Raw genomic sequence first — 23638 nt, forward strand, 5'->3', positions numbered from 1 at the left:
CTCTTATTGAGTTTACTTACAAAAAAAAAAAAAAAAAAAAAGGATTACCATGCTAGTATTGGTATGGCGCTGTTTGAAATCCTTTTTGAGCGAAGGTGTAGATTACCAATTGGTTGGTTCGAAGTTGGTGAAGCAGAGTTGCTAGGACCAGATTTGGTTTATCAGGATATGGAGAAAGTCAAGTTAATACAGGAGCGTTTGAAAACGGCTCAGAGTCGCTAGAAGTCTTATACAGATGTGAGGCGAAGGGACTTAGACTTTTCAGTTGATGATTAGGTGTTCCTTAAAGTCTCACCCATGAAGGGTGTCATGAGATTTGGCAAGAAAGACAAACTCAGCCCCAGATATATTGGACCTTACAGAATTCTACAAAAGGTCGGACTAGTAGCTTATCAACTTGAGTTGCTACAAGATTTGGCTGCTGTACATCCCATGTTTCATGTATCCATATTGAAGAAGTGTATAGGAGACCCGTCGTTGGTTGTTCCTACTGATGCTATAACAGTTAAGGATAGTTTGACGTATGAGGAGATCCCCATAGCCATTCTTGACCGTCAGATTTGCAAGTTGAGGACTAAGGAGGTATCCTCAGTGAAAGTCCAGTGGAGGAGTCAGAAAGTTGAGGAAGCTACATGGGAAGCCAAGGAGGATATGAAATCCATGTACCATACTTGTTTCAGCCCGCAAAAGAGATTTACGATGAAGCCCAAGATTTTGAGGTATGTAAGCTTTCTTTTTAGGTTTTTGGTCGTGTGTGGCCAATTTGTAGTGTTATTGTGATGTAGCCCTGTGAGGCAATGATATTATGGGCTGTTGTGACAGGTTGGTAGTGCCATATTACAGGGGAAACTCTGGCAAAATTTTTGTAGAATCCCGAATGTTTAACCTTCGAGGACGAATGCAAAAAAAAAAAAAAAAAAAAAAAAAAAAAAAGTTACACCTTGGAAATTTCCCCGTTAGCGTACCGCGAATAGACCCACGAAGGGTATTACGTATACGACATGTTGACGAGTAAGAAGTAATATTTAATGATTCTAAATGAGATTTCAAAGACATTGGAGGTAGGAGACGAAAGTTGTTAAGGAAAACAAGGTATATGTTGTATGTCGGGCAAGAATTACGAGTATCGAATTAATGATGGATTAAGGACATTTTGGAGAAGAGATATAATGTCCCTTATGTATTCATGCCTCACGTTTCACGTTCAAGTTCATGTATTCTCTATTCATGTCTCACGTTTTAGCACTCATGTTTTCATGAAACTATGTCATGTCAGTTTCCATGACCCATGTCATGTTATGTCTCATGTTTCACGCTCATGTCATGTATCCAGCGCTCATGTTTCATGTCTCAAGCTTCAGTACCCATGTTTCCATGTAATCACACATTCAGTTCTTATGATCCATGATCATGCTCCCACGTAACCATGTCAAGCGCTTATGTTTTATGTCATCTTTCATTCATGTTCATGTATTCAAGCCATGTCCAGCCATATCCTTAACCATGACCCATCATTCGAGGACGAATGATCCCAAGGGGGAGATATTGTAACACCCCGTACCTTTAATGAAGGTTTTGACCACGATCCTAGACTTAGAACATCAGATAAAGAATGTTGGAATTGAAATTTTTCCGTTCAGTTGTGATATGGTGGTTTACGCCCATGAACAGTGGTCGTAATCCAATTTACGACCATGAACAATGCCCGTAAACTGAAACCAAGAATTTCTGAACATTCTGGAATTTGACATTTTGAGGTCATATGGTTAAATACGGACCGTATTGTACTTTACGGCCCGTATTTCAAAACGTGTTTGGAATTTGAGAAAACTTCCTCTATGAAAGTTGTAGAGCATTGAAATACCTTTCCAACGGTATCTTACGGGGGTCAAACGGACATCTGTGCAAAGAGTTATGGCCATTTTACTGAAGAGAGGCAGTGCAGTCCATATGGCAGAATACGGACCGTATTGCAGTTTACAGGCCGTAAACTTGAAATACGGCCAGCACAGTGCTGGACGTAAACTGCATTTTCCAAAACATTATATGTTCGTTTATATCAGTTCAAGTCATTATTTTTCATTCCCTCAAACCCTAGAACGACCTCCTACTCTCCTCCAACATCAAGAACACCAAGGTAAGTCCATTCCAATTATTCCAACTCAATTCTAACATATATCCTTGTAATCTAAACAAGAAATAATCATTCCTAATCTAGGGTTTTCAAGAAAACCCATCTCAAGATTCAAGAATCAAGATTTAGGAAGTCTTCTTCAAAATCCAAGTCTTTAATTCAAGTTTTGGAACAACTAAGGTATGTAGAACTTCCATCCACATGAGGGAATCTCTATGTTCTTCCCCATGCTTCGTTTCCTTGATATACATGAAGTTCAAATCTTAGGGCACTAAATCCAACATATTGGTAGCCCGTATTTAAGTATTTATGTACATGAATTTTGTATCTATATTCGTTGTTGTATTCCTAATCTTCCATTACGGTTATTAGGAACCCTAGCTTAATCCATGAATCATGAATTCTTCCTCATGGGTTCTCAATATGTTTACATGAAACTTCATGATTTTATCTAGCAAGTTACAAGCATGTTTTCAAGTCAATTATATATATGATTTCGAAATATTCTTATTACTCATGAATCAAGAACATGTTTGCAAGACTATGACAAGATATCTTATGAAACTATTTTATAAGTTATTTCATGAAACCATGTTTACAAGATTATTGCATGAAACCATGTTTACAAGTTAATTCGTGAAATCATGATTTCAAGACAAGTACAAGTTAATTCACGAAAGTCATGGGCTTCTTAGCCAACTACGTTATTCTCATGTTCGGGAGTTGTATTAATACCGAGAAGGCTCAAGATAGCCTGAAACTACGTATGCCAACGTAGGATAAGGATCGCTCCGCCCAGATAGGACGATTCCTTCATATTTTCCCCATTGAGGGATTTGGATCCATTTATGTTAGATTCATGTATCGTGCCCCGGCAAGGTACGAGATAGCTTAGCTGATCGGGCAGAGATCAGACTCCACGTTTCTCCCCGTGGTGGTTCATGACGGTATTACAGTTCATGTCATGTTCATGTCTCGTGCCCCGACAAGGTACGAGATGGCTTAGCTGATCGGGCGGAGATCAGACTCCACGTTTCTCCCCGTGGTGGTTCATGTCATTATTACAGATCATTACAGATTATTACAGATTATCTCATGTTTACAGTACTCATGTTTATGTTCAGTTCCAGTACTCAGTTTCAGTTCTTATCATGTTATTCATGTCCTATGTTATTTCTTTCAGTTGCTTTACATACCAGTACATTCAATGTGCTGACGTCCCCTTTTATTGCCCGGGGGCCTGCATTTCACGATGCAGGTACTGATATACAGGACGACACATCTACTCAGTAGGACAACATTCGTATCAGCTTATTGGTGAGCCCCATCTCATTCGGGGTTTAGACATTGTATTTCTTTATTTAGTTTTGCATCTAAAGGTATGCTGGGGGCCTTGTCCCAGTGAGTATGTTTTCCAGTTAGACTCATGATAGAGGTTTCATAGACTAGACAAGTCAGTTATGTTATGTCAGACATTCAGAGTCGTCTAGCCATTTTTGGCTCATTCATGTTATTTCCGCACTCATGTTTAAACAAGTATTTTTATTAAGTATTATGACTCATCACGTTTTATAAAGGCTCATCATGCATTCACGTTATATTTCCGCTTATGTATGCCTCATGATAGTTCAACAAGCCATGTGGTTCGCTCGGTCACATGCAGTCAGGCACCGAGTGCCGTGTTACGTCCAGGCCATGGTTCGGGGCGTGACAATATGTGTATACAAGATGAGAGAATAAATATTCAAAAAATAATGTTGAGTACTTCATTTATGAAATAAATGTGTCGGAGAATTAAATTTGAAGTGTGTACGTGTATGTATGAGGATATAATAAATATTCAGTACTATGACATATGTCCACGTGGATAAAGAAGTAGTTGGTTAAAGTGTACAATTTATATAGCTTTTGGTACAAACTGTTGGGATTACATGAATTCGGTATTGGGCCCGAGCCCAGTTGTTTTTTTATTTAGTAAAATTTACTTGGTGTAACTACCCCTAAGACTTATTTATGGATAATATCTAACATTTTTAATATTTATGATCCATAAATATATTTTTCAAATTTTACACTTCATAGCTACCCCACTTTTTTACTAAATAACCGTGCAACACCATATCCCTGTTTAGACGCGTAGTTCCCAAATATACTCTATCTCTCTCCCTAAATACACGCAATTAACTCCCAATTCCCCCCATTTCTTCCATAATTCAAATCAGTTTCTTTCACTTCTTCAATTATCAATTCCGTTTTTCACTCTCACATAACTCCCCATTATTTTTACAGTTTCTAAGTAAAACATTTACCAAAAATAGGTAAGTTTTTTTTCGGTTTTGATTTTGTATATTGTATTTCAGTATATTTTTTGGCAAGATGCATGTTGTTTGCTTTTTTTTTTTTTTTTTTTTTTTTTTTTGTAAAATTCTCTGTTGCTTTAATTTCATCATTCTCAGATATACAAATCATTCATTCTTAGTGTTGTTTTTCCTCAAGATTCACAGATTCGATTTCAATGGTTGAAATTGGTTCTCTGGGCATGAGAACTCGAGGTATAAAAAATATAATAGATGGTCCTAGTTTCTCTTTGGGATTTACTCAACAAGAAAACCCCATTGCAGGAGGGTCATCCTATGCTGAGACGCGTAGCAAAAAAATCAATGATCCAAGAAGGACGAAACAACATCTTGATTCTCATGATGATAAAGAAACAAAGAGGAAACAGTCAGCACCAGATAAAAAAGTTTCTCAAGTGCCGCTACAGAAGAAGAGAAAGGTTACCAAGATTGTTCCCGGAGGCAAGAGCAAAAAAGTAGTTCGGAAAAAACCTTCAATTGATGTAGAAGACGATGGAGAGGTATTTTTCCCCTTTTCATGAATGTATTTCAATTCACCAGATCTATATTTCCCATATATTTATGTGTATTTTTTTTTCGTATTTCCTTTGGTTTTGAATTATTTATGTGTTTTTCAATTTGTTATATACATTTTATCATCTAGTAGTTATGTTTTTGTGTTTTGTTATATTTTTGTTTTTAATCTGGGTTGGACATTCTATCAGTATAATTGTTCATTATATTTCAGTGTATTTCGATGAATGTCAAAAATACAGCATGTTTGTTATAGATTTTAAGACTTTAGCAGTTGTGTTTCTTTGTAGTTGTGATTTCTTGTTATTAAATTTTTGTATTTTAGCTTCGTAGGGAAAATTGACTGTGTTTTACATATGTCATTTGGTCCAGGATTCTAGATTTTTGGTCATGAAGTAGCCTTTCGTGGCCCCATCTATGCAAAGATACACGAACGTCAATGTAATCAGTGACATTAGGGGTAAACTAAAGGGGGCTGGTCAGATGGACAAGTTTGGAGACTCTATTTTTGGGAAATATCTTAGAATGCAACATATGGATGTACAAGCACAGTTGTTCATGTGCTTCATGGTTAAAGAGCTTAAGGGAAGTACATACGAGTGCTTTACATTTGAAATAAATGGAAAAGTATTGCGTTTTAGCATTAGAGAATTTGCACTAATCACTGGATTGAATTGTGTCTCCGACGCAAATGAGTTTGTATACGATAAGATGGAAAAAAATAGGCTTATGGATGATTATTTGGGTGGAACATCTGATCACATCAAAAGAAGGCAGTTGATTGAGTGTTTCAACAATACAGATTGGGAGGACAAAGGCGAGGACGCAGTCAAGATGGCCATATTGTATTTTATAAATACATTTGTATTCTGCGGTAAGCCTGTTCAATCGAACATACCTAGGATACATTTTGACGTTGTAGAGGATGGGAGATATGTTGATTATCCTTGGGCAAAGAGTCCTTCAAGGAGTTGGTTACAAGCATTAGTTAGAAATATGCCGACTTCAAGCAATATTATAGAATTCACGGAATGCCAATTGCCATGCAAGTTTGGCTGTATGAATCTTGTTCAAAAGTCCATCCAATATTGCAATTAAGTCAGGAAATTTAATTCCAAGAATCTTGAATTGGCGGACTATTGAAGAAAGACCGAAATTTGATGCTTTGATGGAAGGCATGTTTAGAGATGACATACACCCGGTAAATTTTGGACATGCATTCCTTTTTTTTTTCCTAACTGTATTTGAATCAAAGTTTATTCATTTGCATCCCATTGTATATCACTTGTATTTTTCCATATATATTTATTGTATTTCAGTATATTTCTCACTCTATTTTATTGTAATGTAGATCATCACTTTTTCAGGGGGTAATCATATGTATTTCACTATATTTTTCATCGACTCAGTCCTCTATATCACTGTTTTTCTCATTATAGCCCCCAAATATCATAAATGTTTCCATATTTGTTTTTTGAAACCATTATATGTATCTATACAAATATATTTTATTCAATTTCTTTTGATGTACTTAATGTATATCACTTGTATTTTCCATATATATTTATTGTATTTCAGTATATTTCTCACTCTATTTTACTGTAATGTAGATCATCACTTTTTCAGGGGGGTAATCATATGTATTTCACTATATTTTTCATCGACTCAGTCCTCTATATCACCGTTTTTCTCATTATAGCCCCCAAATATCATAAATGTTTCCATATATTTTTGTTGACACCATTATATATATCCATACAAATATATTTCATTCAATTTCTTTTTATGTACTTAATGTATATCTCACTGTTTTTATTTTATTTTTCACAGATTTGTACTTTTGATGATGTTGTTCCAACCACTGTTGAGTTGGAACGACTTAATTTGCCTCCTGTTGTTTCACAAGCTATCCCCAACCCAACAGGCGGATTTGAAGTTGCCGAAGGCAACGAGATGGTCAATGATGACTATGATGACTTCAGTACCACACCACCACACAATGTAAGGGGTAAACAGTAACAGCGGTCTGCCGTATCTGATTCACCGCCTCATAAGAAATGCAGACATGTTTCAGTTATAGATTCTACTGTTAGGAAACAACCAGCCTGGAACGAACCACTCACAACATCGAAGGACGCTTCGACATCAAGGCATCATGATGTCCAAACAACCACCAAAACTGATGAGGTGAAACTGCTCAGACAAGAGTTTCAAGCTTTTAAGAAAGATGTAAGTGTTTTGTTTTCCTTTTTTTTTTTTGTAATGTATTTTCTTTGTTAAGGGTTTTTAAAATTTTGACGTATTGTTCTGTCAAAAACGCGTAGGTATCTGCTCAGTTTACTGATCTTAACAAGTCCATGGATGATATTCGCAAGTGCATCGATGACAACTTCAAAAAGGTTGTTGAGGCAATAAAGGGAAATCAAACCTCAGAAAAGGTAAATCCAAAATAAAATTGATTTTATTCACAAAATACAGATTTTGAATGAAAAATGTTCCCATACTTTAACGAGTAACATATATATATATATATATATATATATATATATATATATATATATATATATATATATTTCCAAGGCTGCCGATAGTGAAGCTCCGATAAATCAATACGAGGTTGGCATACAATACTCGCATGAATTCAATCAAGAACAACATTATGCCAAAGAGACATCAATTGTCAAAGACGGTATTGATGAAAATAAGGTAAAAACTACCCTTTTTAACAATATGTAATTTTTGTAATTTGTTTTGTTATACATATAGGAACTCTCAATAATATATATTATTGGAAAAAAAAGATGAAGGTTGCAGGCACAATGTTAACTGGCGATGTTTCTGGTGTTGGAATGTGCCGAAGTACACAAAGTGGGGATACTTTAAAGGCTTCAACTGAAGAGATTCAAGGTAGCGGTGAAACACCCCCGAAGCCAACACAACCACAGGTACCTAAGAACAAAATTTATTTGTTTTTTTTTTTTTTTTTGCAGAATCCCAATGTTGGTTTTGTAAAAGGATGTGGTACACACATGTTTACTTGTATTCACATAACAAGTTTAGTATATCTCACTGTATTTCTAACACTAATTTGTATATTTCACTGTATTTCTAATCTTTTTTAGTATATTTGACGATATATTTCACTATATCTCTAATTCTTCTTACTATGTTTCAATGTATATTTCACTTGTCACAACATTTTTTTGTATTCTACTGAATTTCACTGTAACTTTTTTTTAGTATATTTCACTACATCTCTAACACTTTCTAGTGTATTTCACTATATTTCTAACTCGAGTTTTTATACTTGAAATTATATTTCACTGTTTTCTAACTCATTCTTGTATTCCAGTGTATTTACTGTACACTGAACACTACACTTATTTTTTTATTGTATATCCCGGTGATGTTTTTAATTCATTGTGAATTTGTATTTTGTTGTTTCACTGAATGTTTTTAACTGGTATAGGGTGAGGCAGTCATGGTGCATACACATGTGCCGGTTCCGGCTGTGAATGTAGTCCAACAAATTCTGGTCACAAGTGATGAAAAAAAGAGTGGAGAGGTGTTATCAACACCACATTTGCAACCTGAGGTACTCAAACATATATTTCTAGTGTCAATCATGTGATATATTTTGAAGCAATCTGTAGCTGATTTTTGCGTTTGCATTTTGATATTGGTAGCAGGCTGTACAATTTCAACAAGGTGGGGTAAATGATAATGCAGAATTTAGTGCATCAGAGCAAATGGTAGCAGAGTTTTTAATCCAGTGTCCCCTTGCCACTGTGATTCCACTTGGTCCCCCTGCAATACAAGTCAATGATCAAGCTGATCCCTATATGTTTAAGACCCCTCAGAGCAGCAAAGTTGAGAACGTTGTACCAAATTCTCAATGGTTAATTCATGATGATCAATTACCCAGCCAACTTGGAGTACAACCAACAACGAGGCAAGGTTCAACTGCTGAAGTAGCACAACCTTCAATCGAAAATACTGAACGCCGAATGATTGTCCACCCAAGCATTGTGCGAGATAGGAAACCCAACAAATACACTGTGTCCCCTTTCATGCCAAATTACAGCTCAGCAGGATCTTCTGCAAGGTCTTCTGTCCCTATCAAATTTGAAAAGAAGCATCCCTTTGTAGAACATCCAATCAATGCCCCTGTGGACACGACGTATTTTCAAGAATATGAAAATTGGCTCAAGAAGAATCTGTTATTAAGGCATGATAAAAAGTAATTTTTTTTTAAGATTACGTTTCTTTAAAAATATGAAAATGTTTCTTATATAAGTTTTCTAATCATATGTTTCTTTTTTTCTGTTGATATATAGAAGAAACAAGGAATTAGTGGATCCTGAAGACGCCGATATGTCACTCAAGCTAGGCGTCACACTTGTTAAAGACAAAAACGGGTTCTACTTGTTATCAATGGAAGGGAAACTTTGGAATGATGAGGTTTTTTTTTCTTTTTTTTTTTTTACAGAATTTCCTTTTTCCATTTGCATGTTTCAATGTTTATTTTAAAATATATTTCATTAAATCTTCCTAATTTTCATTGTTTTTTCTTCATGTATTTCACTGTCTCTATCATATATTTTCAATGTATTCTACAGATCGACTACACTGATTCTCACCCTTTCATTTTACTGTGTTTTCAAAGTGTCTATTTCAATGAATCTTATCCTATATTTCACCATATTTACCATATGTACCTTTCGTACTGTTATTTTTTTTTAATAACATTCTGTTATATTTCTACTGTTATATGCTTCTGTTTTTTTTTAGCAGTTTTGCTGTATCTTTTTCAATATATTTCAGTGTATTTTAATGAAGTATCAACTGAGATTATTGACTGCCCCTATATTTATTTGCAGCATCTTGATGTTACTTTTTATTACCTCCGTAAGAAAGGCAAATATGAAGATAACAGCACATATAAATTTACCACCGTCAGCTGTATACTACAAACCATAATCACCGAGATTTACCATGCTTGAAAAAATCCAGAATCATCCACAAGTGTTGCTAGTAAGGAATCTGATGTATGTGAGTACATAAACGGGTACAGGTTAATGGGTAATGTACCATGGCATACAGTTGACAACGTATTAATCCCTATCAATGTGAAAGAGGAAAATCACGGGATTTTAGTGGTAATATCATTCATTGACGGGTGTGTATTTGTTATTAAACATACGCTATAGAAATAATGAAATACACTTCTATAATGTATCTTTTTGTTGTTTTCTTATATTTGTTTCTCAGTTTTGCGCAGATGCCTGTATGTGTACGACTCATATCAAGCTGCAGGGCATGAAGCCGTCGTTAGGAGAGAAGTGAACATGTTGGCTGCCCTTGTGCCACATCATCTACAAATGTCCGGTTTCTATGAAAAGAAGAAGGATATAGATTTTCAGAATCACCCCACTTACAAAAATAGAGCACTAAATGATGATTTTGATGTCGTTAATGTGGACGATCTACCACAACAACCCCCTAGAAGCATGTATGTATTATATATATATATATATATATATATATATATATATATATATATATATATATATATATCTTTGAAATACAGATTCAATAACACTGTTCTTCTTCTAAACTTTTACTAAAGAACGAATAAATTTTTGTTCATTTGGTTTCAGGGATTGTGGTGTATATGTGGCAGCTTTTGCTGAATTCTTGAGCTCGGGTGAAGGCATTCAAGTCAATATTGATTCAAAGTTTCACCGTCAGAGATATGGTGCACTTCTTTGCGACTATGCTTGGGGAAAGGCAAACCAGAATGCAGAAAGTGATAACGAGCAACCAGCAAGACCAGTCAGGCCTATAGTTGATTACGATGCAGTGAATATAGTAGATGACGTAGAGTAGATGTTGGGGTAGATTAGATGTTTTTTAGTTCAAGACATTTTTTCATGTGCTTTTGATGTTGAACATCAGTGTGTGGATCAGTTAATATTACTTTTAGACAGTATCTTTTTCTTTCAGAATACAATGAGTATGGTGTTGTCTTTTGTTTAGTGTTCTCGGATGTTATTAAATACACTCGTATTCTGTCTACAGTCATTTCGTGTTTGTTTGTTATAAGTACGCAATACATTTCCTTATTCATTGTATATCTGGTAAGCTTCTTTTTTTTGGAAAACTAGAAATGCAGCAACCAAGTCATATATATTGCAATACAAGTCAACTGGTTCATAAGTTCATGTGTGTTCTTTAAAATGTATTCCCCAACAATAACACTATATTGAAATACAAGGAAATAAATTGAAATATAGAGACATACAAAGAAATATAAAAAAGTTACAAAACCCCAGAATGCTTTCCCTTTGTATTATAATTCGTCCAATTTGTTCTGTATGAATCAAATGTATTCCCACAACAATCATTGCACATATAAAGTAATTTTTTGAGGCACAAGTATTGACCAATGTATTTCAATTTTATTTCATTGTCATTTTATATTGAACATATCAGTTCAATTCTATAACATAACACCAGTGAAATACATCACAGAAAAGAAAAAATGAATTCAAGATGGAATACATTTGATTCTTTTTTTTAAACATCATCGGACAACTGTCCTAGAAATAAAACACAAATGAAGACTAGACATTTATTTCTTCTTCTTAAGTGGCTCATTACCACACGAACGCCTTTTATGACCAAGACGTCCACATATACTACAAACATTCCTACGTTTACCAATCATCAGCTCCATTAATGGCTTATCCCTCTTCTTTTTTGGCCTACCAGGAGGTCGCTTGTATCTCGGTGGAAGAACAACCTCCTCCAATATGTGTGTTGGAACATTCCACTCACTCTCGTCGGGAAGTGGATCAATCGGCACATCATACGTATTCACCACTGTATTTGGCTTGAATAATTCTGAGCAATATGCATTAGCCGTTAGATTTTTACTCTTTAAGACAGCCCAGGCATGTGAACATGGTATTTCGTCAATTTGGAACATCCGACAACTACAAGTTTTCCTCTTCAAATCAATTATGAAACGCCGCGGTCCATCATTAACCGTATAAACATATTCAGTTGATGCTTCAACCTAAGAAACATACACATTCAACAACAAAAATACATTGCATGTCAAGTTCCATAAACTTAAAAGAAAACTTAAGGCAGTTAGCTAAATATAACGAAATACAGAAAAACACAGAGAAGTATACCCTGAGATATAAACAAACTAGTTTTATCATCAAGAAAAAACTTACCCTCATGCGTAATGATTTATACTCGTTCATTGAGAGCATTTCTTGGTATCGTCTCGAAAGTGTTGAGAATGTGTCTGTACCATTTTTCCTATTTGTGCAATTCCATCTCCCAAACATCCTCCTAACTTCTTCAAGGAAATCAAAAACAGGTAACTCTCTTGCCGCTACTAGTTTTCCATTAATACATTACGCTATATGCGAAGTCATCGTCCAACCTCTGTTAACAGGTGAATATAGCCGAGACCATTTCTCCCTTCCAGCATCATCCAAATATTCCTTTACCCATATATCAACATTCTCAATCTTTTCCATCAGTTTATCGAACTCATACTGTGTGTATGCTTTGGCAAGTGAATAAAACACAAGACTCAATACTTCATCATTCGACTTGTATTTCTTAGTCACATTTTTCCACAAATGCCATATGCAGGACAAATGAAGAACAATAGGATACACCCGATACACCGCTTTGATTATGCTTTCGTGTCTGTCGGACACGACACACATGTTATCCCTAATACCATAAGCTATCTTGAACTGCTCAAAGAACCAAGTCCAGGACTTATCATTTTCTGAATCTATCAAACCATATGCCAGTGGTAGAATATTACCTGTATATACATTTGCATTTTAAAAAGTTAATCATAAACTGTGTATTTTTATCAGTCTATATTTTAAGTCTAGATAAGAGTAATGTAATCTATATTTCACAGTACATTTCAGTTTATACAATGTATTTTTCATTTATATTATTGAAATTAAACACACAGGAATAGACATACCCGCACCATCCAAAGTACTTGCGGATACAAATGTACCATTATACGTGCTTTTAAGGTGTGCACCATCCACTACCACTATTGGTCTACAACACTCAAATCCATTTATGAATGCTTTGAGTGCAACAAATAAATACAGGAACTCATTTTCACATGATTTATGCATTTTAACATGTGATCCAGGATATGTTTTATCTAGGATATAGACATATGCCGACAATTTATTGTATGAAGCAGCAGGATCCCCCCTCAAATCATTCATAGCTTTTTCTCTAGCTCTCCAGGCCAGCATGTAAGAAACATCTACGCCGAATTCATCTTTTTCGTCGTCCATTATATCCCCAGGGCTAACTTTCCTCTTGTGGTTCGCTATTTTCGGCTTAACAACCGATTGCCCAATAAACCAACTTGTTGCTTGCCTCTGTGAATATACCTTGTCCTTCAAAGGGCATGTATGTTCTTCATGGAAATACCTAACTCTGAACAGCTCATATTTTCCAACACTTGACGCTCGTAATTTTCATTCACATTCAGGCGACATATATACGACTGTATAGCTACAAAATAAAACATAGATCAGTATGAAGTCATTCTCAGTAACGAGCAGTTTGTAATGCATTTATTATCTCCCGCAAAGTTAGATTATGGAAAGCACATACCTTATAGCATTGATCTCTCAGTTTTGAAATTGAATCGTTGTCGAATATCATAATTCGCCATTACAAGTTTCAATATATCCTTATCCTTGAAAATTTGATCTACAAAAATTTCCTTCTGTTCTGCATTGAAAATAATCAATTTGTTGTCCTCCTCTAAAAATACAACAGCCTTTCCACAATTTGACAGATCGAATTCATTAGAATCATACGCATCCATATCCTCCAAATTATCATCGTATCCAAGTTGAAGCACATCGTCTCTAAAAACACACTCACCAGTTGCAATCTCCTCAACATCATTATCTGTAATACTAACGCACAATGGATACATCCCCAAAACACTTTTTTCCCTCTTAAGCTCAACATACACCTTAATTCCCATATCGTTGTGTATTTCCATTGGTTGAGTATCCCCCTCAACAACATATTTTATTGAGATTTTGTTTCTGCAACTATCCAGACCAAGTTGAGTTGAAATCGTAGTAACTAGTTCATCGTATTTGCAATAATCACTGAATACAACTGCATCTATTTTCTTGTTAACATAAAAATTTTGATCGTTCCAAAACCCAGAATTTCGGATGAAAGCGGTTACGCTGGCCATTTATATCATTACAAATAGAGCGATACATTGTAATATGATATTCCTACTGCTTTCCACTAGAACAACGTATCTCTCCACTAGAACAACGTATCTCCAATCAGAATGTTGAAAAATTTAATAAACGAAAGGGATTTTTTCTGTATTAGTGCAAAGCAGATTGTTGAAAAAAATATTAAAAGAAAGGAACTTTTGCTAGATTTTGGGAAAGATAAGATGCTGATTTTATTTTTTGAATACAAAAAATATTTGAATGGAGTTAATTTGATTGACAGACGTTAGCTGTAATGGAACCTTATGAGGTTTGCGTGAATCATGGAACCATTAATACAAATCACCATTTAATTTGGAAAAGATTCTCATTGCCATAAATATAGCCGTTTTTTACTCAACAACCGATCTATATATAAATGTATTTCACTATATTTCAGCTAAATCTGGGATTGAAAAAGATGATGAGGAGGATAAACTTTACCAATTTCTCATGGGTTTGAATGACGTATACGTGGGTGTTAGAAGTAATCTGCTTATGATGCATCCTCTCCCTTCTCTTACTGATGCTTATAATATTCTTCTCCAAGATGAGAACCAAAGACAAGTGCACTTCACTCCTATGCTGAATCCCGATTTTGCCTCCTTTAATGCAAATCTCAATACTAAACCAAACTTCAACACTAGATCACCACAGCCTCCCTATCAACCACCTATTCCACATAGGCAATATAATCAGAAGGTCGACTTTAACCTCACTTGTTGGTATTGCAAAAAACCTGGTCATACAATTGATAGGTGCTATAAACTCCATGGTTATCCACAAAACCATAAGTTTTTTAAAGGGAGAAAGGTGGCTGCAAATGTGAGTGGTGATGTTGAGTCTCCAGATCATCTTCAGAGATGGGGTTGGTTGCGTCATGCTGATACTGCTCCTAAAGCTATAGCTAGTTCTACTGGTGCTTCAGGAGAGACGGACTCTTCCATACCTGGCCTTTCTATGAATCAGTTTTCTCAACTCATGAACCTGCTCCAACAAACTCAAATCAGTCTTGCTGCTCAACCTGATTCTCAACCCAACCTGATGGGCTCTGCTAAATTTGCTGGTAGTGTATTGTCTTTACCTGTTTATATTAATAATGATTCTCATGCTTGTATGCTGTCTGGTACTAGTAGAATTGTGTGGATTATAGATAGTGGAGCTACTGACCATATGACCTCTAATAAGGATATTTTATTCGACCTTACCCCTCTCTCTACCCCTTATTTGGTAACCTTGCCTAATGGTTATAAAGCCAAATTCACATCCATTGGGTCTGTTTCTATGCATTCCTCCTTGACTCTCCATCATGTATTATACATTCCTTCTTTTCAGTACAACTTGATTTCTGTGCACAAATTGATACAACAATATCATTGCATGGTTTTGTTTACTTCTTGTTCATGTCTTCTGATATAGGACCTTTTCATGAGAAAACTTCTGGATCTTGTTAGACTTGACCAAGGGCTATACAAATTCCTTCATGAACAACAATTCTCCTCCAAGTCTGTTTTTCCTGTTTCTGTTTTTCAAAAGACTGTACAACCATCATGCACTCCCCAACCCATTGTTCCTACTATTGTTTTTAATAACACTGTAGCTCCTATGCATGGTAGTGATCAACACAAATCTGCTTTACATTCTATTCCCTTACTTTCTTGTAAAGATAGGCACTACATTAATAAGAATGATGTACTTTGGCACCATAGACTAGGCCACATTCCTTTTACCAAAATGAAAACAATTTCTTCTATATCTGCTGATTTGTCTTCTAAACACTCCTTTGTGTGTCCTGTTTGCCCACTGGCTAGGCAAGGCAGATTGCCTTTTGCTCATAACACCACAATTTCTAAGTCTTTATTTGAACTCATTCATGTAGATACCTGGGGACCTTACCACACTCAAACATATTCTGGGAAAAAATATTTTCTTACCATGGTAGATGATCATAGTAGGGCAACCTAGACACATTTGATGCACTCCAAAAGTACTGCTTTTCCTTTACTGAAAGCCTTCATTTCTATGATCAAGAACCATTTTAACCTCCCTGTAAAAACTATTAGGAGTGACAATGCATTAGAAATTGGTCTTTCCACCACTGCCTTACAATTTTTCTCAGATAATGGCATTGTACACCAAACTACTTGTTCATACACACCACAACAAAATGGTGTTATTGAACGAAAACACAAGCACCTTCTTGAAATTGCCAGATCTTTACTTTTTCAGTCTAAATTACCTACAAAGTTTTGGGGGGATTGTAATTTGACTGCCACTTACTTAATAAATAGGTTCCCTTCCATTGTTCTACAAAATAAAACCCCTTTCCAGGTCCTATATGGCACATTACCCTCTTATTCTCACTTAAAACCTTTTGGATGTCTATGCTATGCCACTGTCCCTAAATGTGATAGAACAAAGTTTGATCCGAAATCTGTTCCATGTGTTTTCATTGGTTACCCTTTTGGCAAGAAGGGTTACAAGCTTTATAATTTGTCTGCCAAATCTGTTTTTACTTCCAGAGATGTCACATTTCAAGAGTCAATTTTTCTTTTTCATCTTCCTGAATTCTCCAACACACCCTCTTCTTCACCCACTCATGTTTTTAGTGATGACTCTTCTTTTTCCCTTCCTGTTGACCATGTCTTTGCACCCTCTCCTCCTGCTACCTCCTCATCTGGGGGTTCTTCTTCCTCTGTCCCTCCTTCCTCTGCTGTTCCACCCGTTACAGATACTAGGAGAAGCAATAGACAACACTCTCTTCTTTCCCATCTCTCTGATTTTATTGTCCAACTTCCTCCTTCCCTTTCCAGCTCCACTACTACTTCCCTGACTGCTGCTCATTCAGCTGCAACTGAGCCTCATTCTTATACTCAGGCTGCTGCCAGCATTGCCTGGCAAGAGGCTATGAGGAAGGAATTTGAGGCATTAGAATTAAATCGGACTTAGACTATTGTTGAATTACCTAAAGGCAAAAAGCCTATTGGATGTAAGTGGGTTTATAAAATTAAATACAAAGCTGATGGTCGTGTAGAAAGGTATAAGGCTAGGTTTGTTGTTAGGGGTGATACACAAGTTGAGGGCATTGATTTCCATGAGACCTTCTCCCCTGTTGTTAAGATGTGCATTATTAGGTGTTTAGTCGCCTTTGCTGTAAAATAGGGGTGGTCTTTATTCCAACTAGATGTTAATAACGCTTTTCTCCATGGCGATTTGGATGAGGAAGTTTACATGAAACTCCCTCAAGGGCTGTTGGTTTCTACTTCCTCACAGTCCACTTCTCCCCTTGTGTGTAAACTACAAAAGTCTCTTTATGGGCTTCGATAAGCTTCAAGGTAATGGTTTGCCAAACTATCTCATGCTCTTTGCTCTAGGGGTTACACTCACTCATTGAATGATTATTCCCTCTTTATTAAGAAATCTGAATCATCTATTGTGTTCCTTGCGGTGTATGTGGATGATATTATACTCACTGGTGATGATCCTGCTGAAATTAATGCCCTTAAGCAGTTTTTAGATGACCAATTCAAGATCAAGGATTTAGGATGGTTAATTATTTTCTGGGCATTGAGATCCTGTATGTTTCACATGGTGTTTTGTTACATCAAAAGAAGTTTATTTCAGATTTACTGGTTGAATTTGGGTGTTCTAATATGTTACCCGTGGTCTCCCCTCTTGAGTTGTGTGTTAAGCTCAAACCAGACCATGGAGATTTGTTGCCTAATCCTGAATCTTATCGGAGCTTAGTTGGTAAATTGTACTTTCTCACTCACACCCGGCCTGATTTGTGTTTTGCTGTTCAACACCTTAGCCAGTTCCTTAAATGTCCTCGGGTTCCCCACATGGATGCTGCATTGCATATCTTGAGATATTTACGTGGTACTTCTGATGTTGGTATTTTCCTGAATAATGCTCCTAATTTTTCTATCCGGAGTTACTGTGACAGTGATTGGGCCTCCTGTCCCGACTCTCATCGATCTGTTTCTGGTTTCTGCATTTCTTTGGGGGGTAGCTTGATTAGTTGGAAGTCCAAAAAGCAGTCGGTTGTCTCCTTATCTTCGGCCGAAGCAAAATATCGTGCTATGAGTAAAGTGGTGGCTGAATTAGTTTGGTTAGTTCGTTTGTTAGCAGATTTTGGGCTTTGTTTGTCCTCCCCTGTCCCTGTATTTTGTGACAATTTGGTTGCTCTCCATATTGCCAAAAATCCAGTATTTCATGAGCGAACGAAGCATATTGAGGTTGACTGTCATTTATCCGCACAAAATTGGCTGACGGTCTTATCTCTCTTCACCATATTTCCACTAGTTCTCAATTGGCTGATGTGTTTACCAAGTGTTTAACATGTGGGCAGCATCGTTTCTTACTTGGCAAGTTGGATGTGCTATCACCCTCCAACTTGAGGGGGGATGTTGGGATTACATGAATTCGGTATTGGGCCCGAGCCCAGTTGTTTTTTTATTTATGTGTATCAGTTTTAGTTTAAGCCCAATTTTATGTATTGAGTAGTGTAAATTCTGGCCCAAATATATAAGCGGCATTTGTACATTGATTTTTTTTCCAGTTAATGAGAAATGAAAGGAATTCTCTAGAACCTCTTCTCTCTCTCTCTTCGTTGTAACATGGTTAATAAACCCTAGTTGTTTTCTTTCACAAATTCAAATCATTGTTGATCTTAACACAAGCATTCATTGCGCGTACAATTTTAATGTTAAGTACTTCATTTATGAACAAGTAAAAGTGCACGGAGGAAATAAATATGTGTTAGAGAATTAAAATTGAAGTGCATATGTGTATATATGAGGAGAGAATAAATATTCAAAAAGTAATGTTGAGTACTTCATTTACGAACAAATAAAAGTGCACGGAGGAAATAAATGTATCGGAGAATTAAATTTGAGGTGCATACGTCTATACACGAGGATAGAATAAATATTCAGTACAATGACATATGTCCACGTGAGATAAAAAAATAGTTGATTAAACTGTACAATTTATATAGCTTATGGTACAAACATTCATTGCGGGTACATTTTTTAAAGCTTTTGGTACAAGAGGGGTAGTTGTGTTCGTACCCCCACCGCACTTATATATATTAGAAAAATGTTAAAATCAATTTTCAAGTCATATCATAAATAGGTAGTTAGATCGTATCCTACGCCCTACTTTTCTTTGTGATCCATTTATGGGTGATCCATGCACTATTTCCTCCGATAAGAACCAAATATAATAGATTAACATCACATCATATATATTCTAGAGCATAATGTTTTTCGTAATTGCCATCTCTAATAACCCCTTGCCCGACTTTCTGATCATCTAAATATCAGCATAAAAAAAGCCAGGACAATCAAGCATTGTTGGTATGATCAGGACAAATAACACAAAACATAATACCTCAATAGTTTGAAATATCACAAATAAAGAAATTGTCATATTTTCTGAAAGCACACAACATCTAGAAAAATGAATTCACGAAGATCAATATAATATCATATTATGCTTACGAAATACTTTTAAGTTAAAAGAAAAAGAAAAATAATAAACTTACCTTTACCATGGATATTATACGAGATCAGACAATGTGATATATCTTTGTCATTAATATTTGATGCTTCACGCCTCCAACACTCTAAAAGAGAGACAAAGAACCAAAAGCAGTCTCACTTAAGCCTCATTTGTTTGCACTTAATGGAGGTCTGAATCTGAATGGTTCAGACGTTATACCCTTAAGTGCATTTGTTTACATTAAGATCTAACAACTTATTTAATCTGAATAGGTCTTAATCATTAAGATCTTGAACAAAGTCTGAATATCATTAAGAGGTACTTTTTTTATGAATAATTTTTACCACCGACTCCACTCCACCACCCAACCTTACAGCCCCACTCACCAGCAACATCACCCCAACCCCCAACCCAACCTACCCACCCCCATGCCAACAACCCACCCACCATCACCACCCAAACCCCCACTACCACCCCACCCCAACGATCCACCCACCATCACCACCCACCTATCTTATCCCCAACTACCCTCCTCACCACCACGACTCACCCTACCACCACCACCCCTCTCCCTCCCCCCACCCCACAACCCTCCCACCACCACCCACAACACCTACCACCCCCACCCTCCCCTACCCCCTGCCACTCACCACCAACACCATCCTAACCCCCCACCACCCACCCCTTACCCCTTACCCCCAACCACCCCCTCAACACCACCCTACCCCAAGCCCACCACACCACCACCACCCACCTACCACCCCTACCCCACCCACCATCACTAGCGAACATAAATGTTTCACTTTTTTGTCAAATAATATTTTTATTTTATTAAATTTTTATTTAGTTACTTTTTTATTTGAATTGTATATTTATTATGTTTAAATAAATATGTTATGCACATTCGGATGTTGAAAAACAAACAGTCTTATTCATTCAGTGTTCAGATCTAGAGACAACATCTTAATTAGGGGTGTCAAATGGGCGGGTTGGGCTGAAATTGGCCTAATCAAAATGGGCTGAGGTAATAAATGGGTTGGGCTAACATTTGCCCAAAAGTTACTTGGGCTGAAATGGGCTAAAAATGGTTTGGGTCATGACCCGCCCAACTTGATGAAAACTATTTTTGTTGAAAATTATTTTCGCGGATTTTTTGTGAAAAATATTTTTGAGGAAAACATTTTCCGAGGTAAATATTTTCGAGAAAAACATTTTTTGTGAAAAATATTTCCCTTCATATTAAACATATTTTCGTGAAAAATATTTCCTTTCATATTAAACATACCACAAACTTATAAGATACATGATACAAGAAAAGTGTATACATAAAACAAATAAAGTAAACCTCAAGCCATAAACCCAAATTTTAGTATATCTTAAAAACGGGCTAGAATTGGGCTAGTATTGAGCTTAAGTTAGAGATCACTTTAAAATTGACTATGTTGGGTTGGCCTAAAATCAACCCAATATGAAATTATCTTGAGCCCAACCTATAAAATTTTGGGCGGATTGGGTGGGTCATCACCTTTTGGGCCAAATTTGACACCCCTAATCTTAATCATTCATATGTACATTCAGATTCAGACTTCTTAATCTTAATGAAAACAAATGAAGCCTTAGTACCAAAAAAAAATAGCTAGAGTGAATTGTTATGAGAGCTCCAAAATGAAGGTTAACATATCAAAAATAGTTCAAAAGATGTATTTTTTTTATTAAGAAAAAGGTTTAAATAGATTACTGGAGTGAAGAACACAATAGAGATGTGCCTTTTATGCATAATTCTTGGTACCATGACGAGAGACATTTGAAAATCTTGAATGCTCAAGCCAATCTGGATTCTTACTTATAAGTCATGTCTATAAGAATCACGGTGCCTAAAAAAAGCAATATAACTCTATTTTTATTCACAACCAAAGTCGGGTCTTCTGCACCCATGCATAGTAAAGTTATAGCTTGTTTGGCCAAGCTTCTAATATTAACTTATTTTGAGAAGTGTACTTTTTAAATGTGATTTTCAAAAAAGTACTTTTGGTGAGAAGAATGTTTGTGTTTGACCAATTAACTTAAAAAATACTTTTGAGCACCAGTTAGTGTTTGACCAAGCTTTTAAAATGTGTTTCTAAGTGTATTTTCTCAAAAGTGATTTTCAAAAGAGTGCTTTTGATGAAAAACTATTTTTTTAGGTTCTGAAAAACAGTTTTTGCTACTCCTTAAAAGTATTTATTTTCTTCTAAAAGTTTGGATAAATACCTCACTTTTTTAAACTAAGCACTTTTTAAAATTAAAAAAAATGCATTTTTAGCTAACCAAAAGTTTGGCCAAACAGACTATTAAAAATCAACATTGGCTTGGATCCTTCCGACATTTATTGCTATCCAATGTGAAATGTTTGTGTTCTTTTTAAATTATGTAACTTTACGTCTTTATCTTCTAGCTCTAGAGCCCGTTTGGATTGGCTTATAAGTTGCATATAAGTTGCTTATAAGCTGTTTTCAGTTTTTTTGAGTGTTTGGCTGGCCAGCTTAAAGTCATTTTGTGCTTAAAATAAGCTCAAAAAAATAATTAGGCCCATTTGACTTAGATTATCTAAAGCAGCTTATAAGCTGAAAACAGCTTATAAGCCAAAAAAAAAAAGTTAGACTACCCCAACTTATTTTTTTTAGCTTATAAGCTGTTTGCAGCTTATAGGCATAAGCCCATCCAAACAGGCTCCTACTATAATTCTTCATTTGTATTCTAGTAAAGATCAACTTTATCACCGATTAGGAAAAGTATCTAATATTACGATTTTATCCAACTTGGAGTTATATATTATGTATGTGGCTCCACGTAGATTCTCAGTTAATTCTTTTCGAGAAAGAACAACAAATTAAATTTAAAAAATTATAATCCTTCTTGTCCACAATAAGTGATCTTTAGAAATTTCGCACACCAACTAAGAAAATCACTTAACATATTAACTAAGATGAATATTTGACCTAATTTCTTTTATTTCTCCTCAAACTTTCCATGGGAAAATATAAAGTGGAAGTCTTTCTAGAAAAATTTTCACATCATTTATTAGACAAGGATAATTTTTTTTAAAAAGAAGATATTGGCTTGAGGCCATATATTCACGCACGTTGCCATTCAGTTGTAGAGACCAACACAACTTCTACAAACCTTCACCAAATAGACTTTCAAGTCTTATACATTGTCGGAGCTGGAGGAAATATCAAACTCAGTTAGGAATTGCACTCTCATATTTCCTGTTATCAAGCTTCTCTGTTTCAGTGATTAATCAAAAGGAACCTCAGTAACTTCAAATCGATGTACAGAAGCAATTTTTTGTGTTAAAAAAAGAACAAAAATCGTAGATCCGATATTGAAGATGAACTTGATAATATTAAATATAGTTAACGCAAGAGTACTGATACCTTTATGATAGAAGGCCTTTACATGCCCAATAATCTGAAATGGATACGAAAAAGGAAAAAGAGAAAGAAACTCATCACACACCACACGTAGATGTTATTGTTGTGATCCCAATCTTTGTGAATAATTGTTGTGATCCCAATCATTTAATTATTTGGCCTATTACATTAGTTTCCTTTGATGAATGAATTGGTAACTATTTTTTGTTCATGCAGAGTAGAGGTAGCAAAGCTAAGTTTCACCGTTATAAGTTTATTCTTGTTCCTGCTCTGATCAGAAAATAATTTAGCCTTTCAAGGACGTGAAGGTAGCCTCATATATTTACCATTTCTCTCTATCTATCTATATATGTCTGTGCTGAAGAGATTACACTTAAGCTTCTTTAGATCTAGGTTGAA

General features: G+C 35.7%; 1 protein-coding gene across 1 annotated transcript; it reads right to left on the minus strand.

Annotated features, from left to right (window-relative positions):
* Positions 1-11638: 11638 nt before the first annotated feature.
* Positions 11639-13364, minus strand: LOC132608143 (uncharacterized). The gene is made up of 4 exons (XM_060322223.1): positions 13034-13364; positions 12467-12862; positions 12185-12207; positions 11639-12085 (listed from the first exon to the last, which is right to left on the minus strand). The coding sequence occupies exons 1-4, from the start codon at positions 13362-13364 to the stop codon at positions 11639-11641; spliced, it is 1197 nt and encodes a 398-aa protein (XP_060178206.1).
* Between the last annotated feature and the right edge of the window lie 10274 nt (positions 13365-23638).

Source organism: Lycium barbarum, chromosome 8 (assembly GCF_019175385.1).
Source record: "Lycium barbarum isolate Lr01 chromosome 8, ASM1917538v2, whole genome shotgun sequence".
NCBI lineage: Eukaryota > Viridiplantae > Streptophyta > Magnoliopsida > Solanales > Solanaceae > Lycium > Lycium barbarum.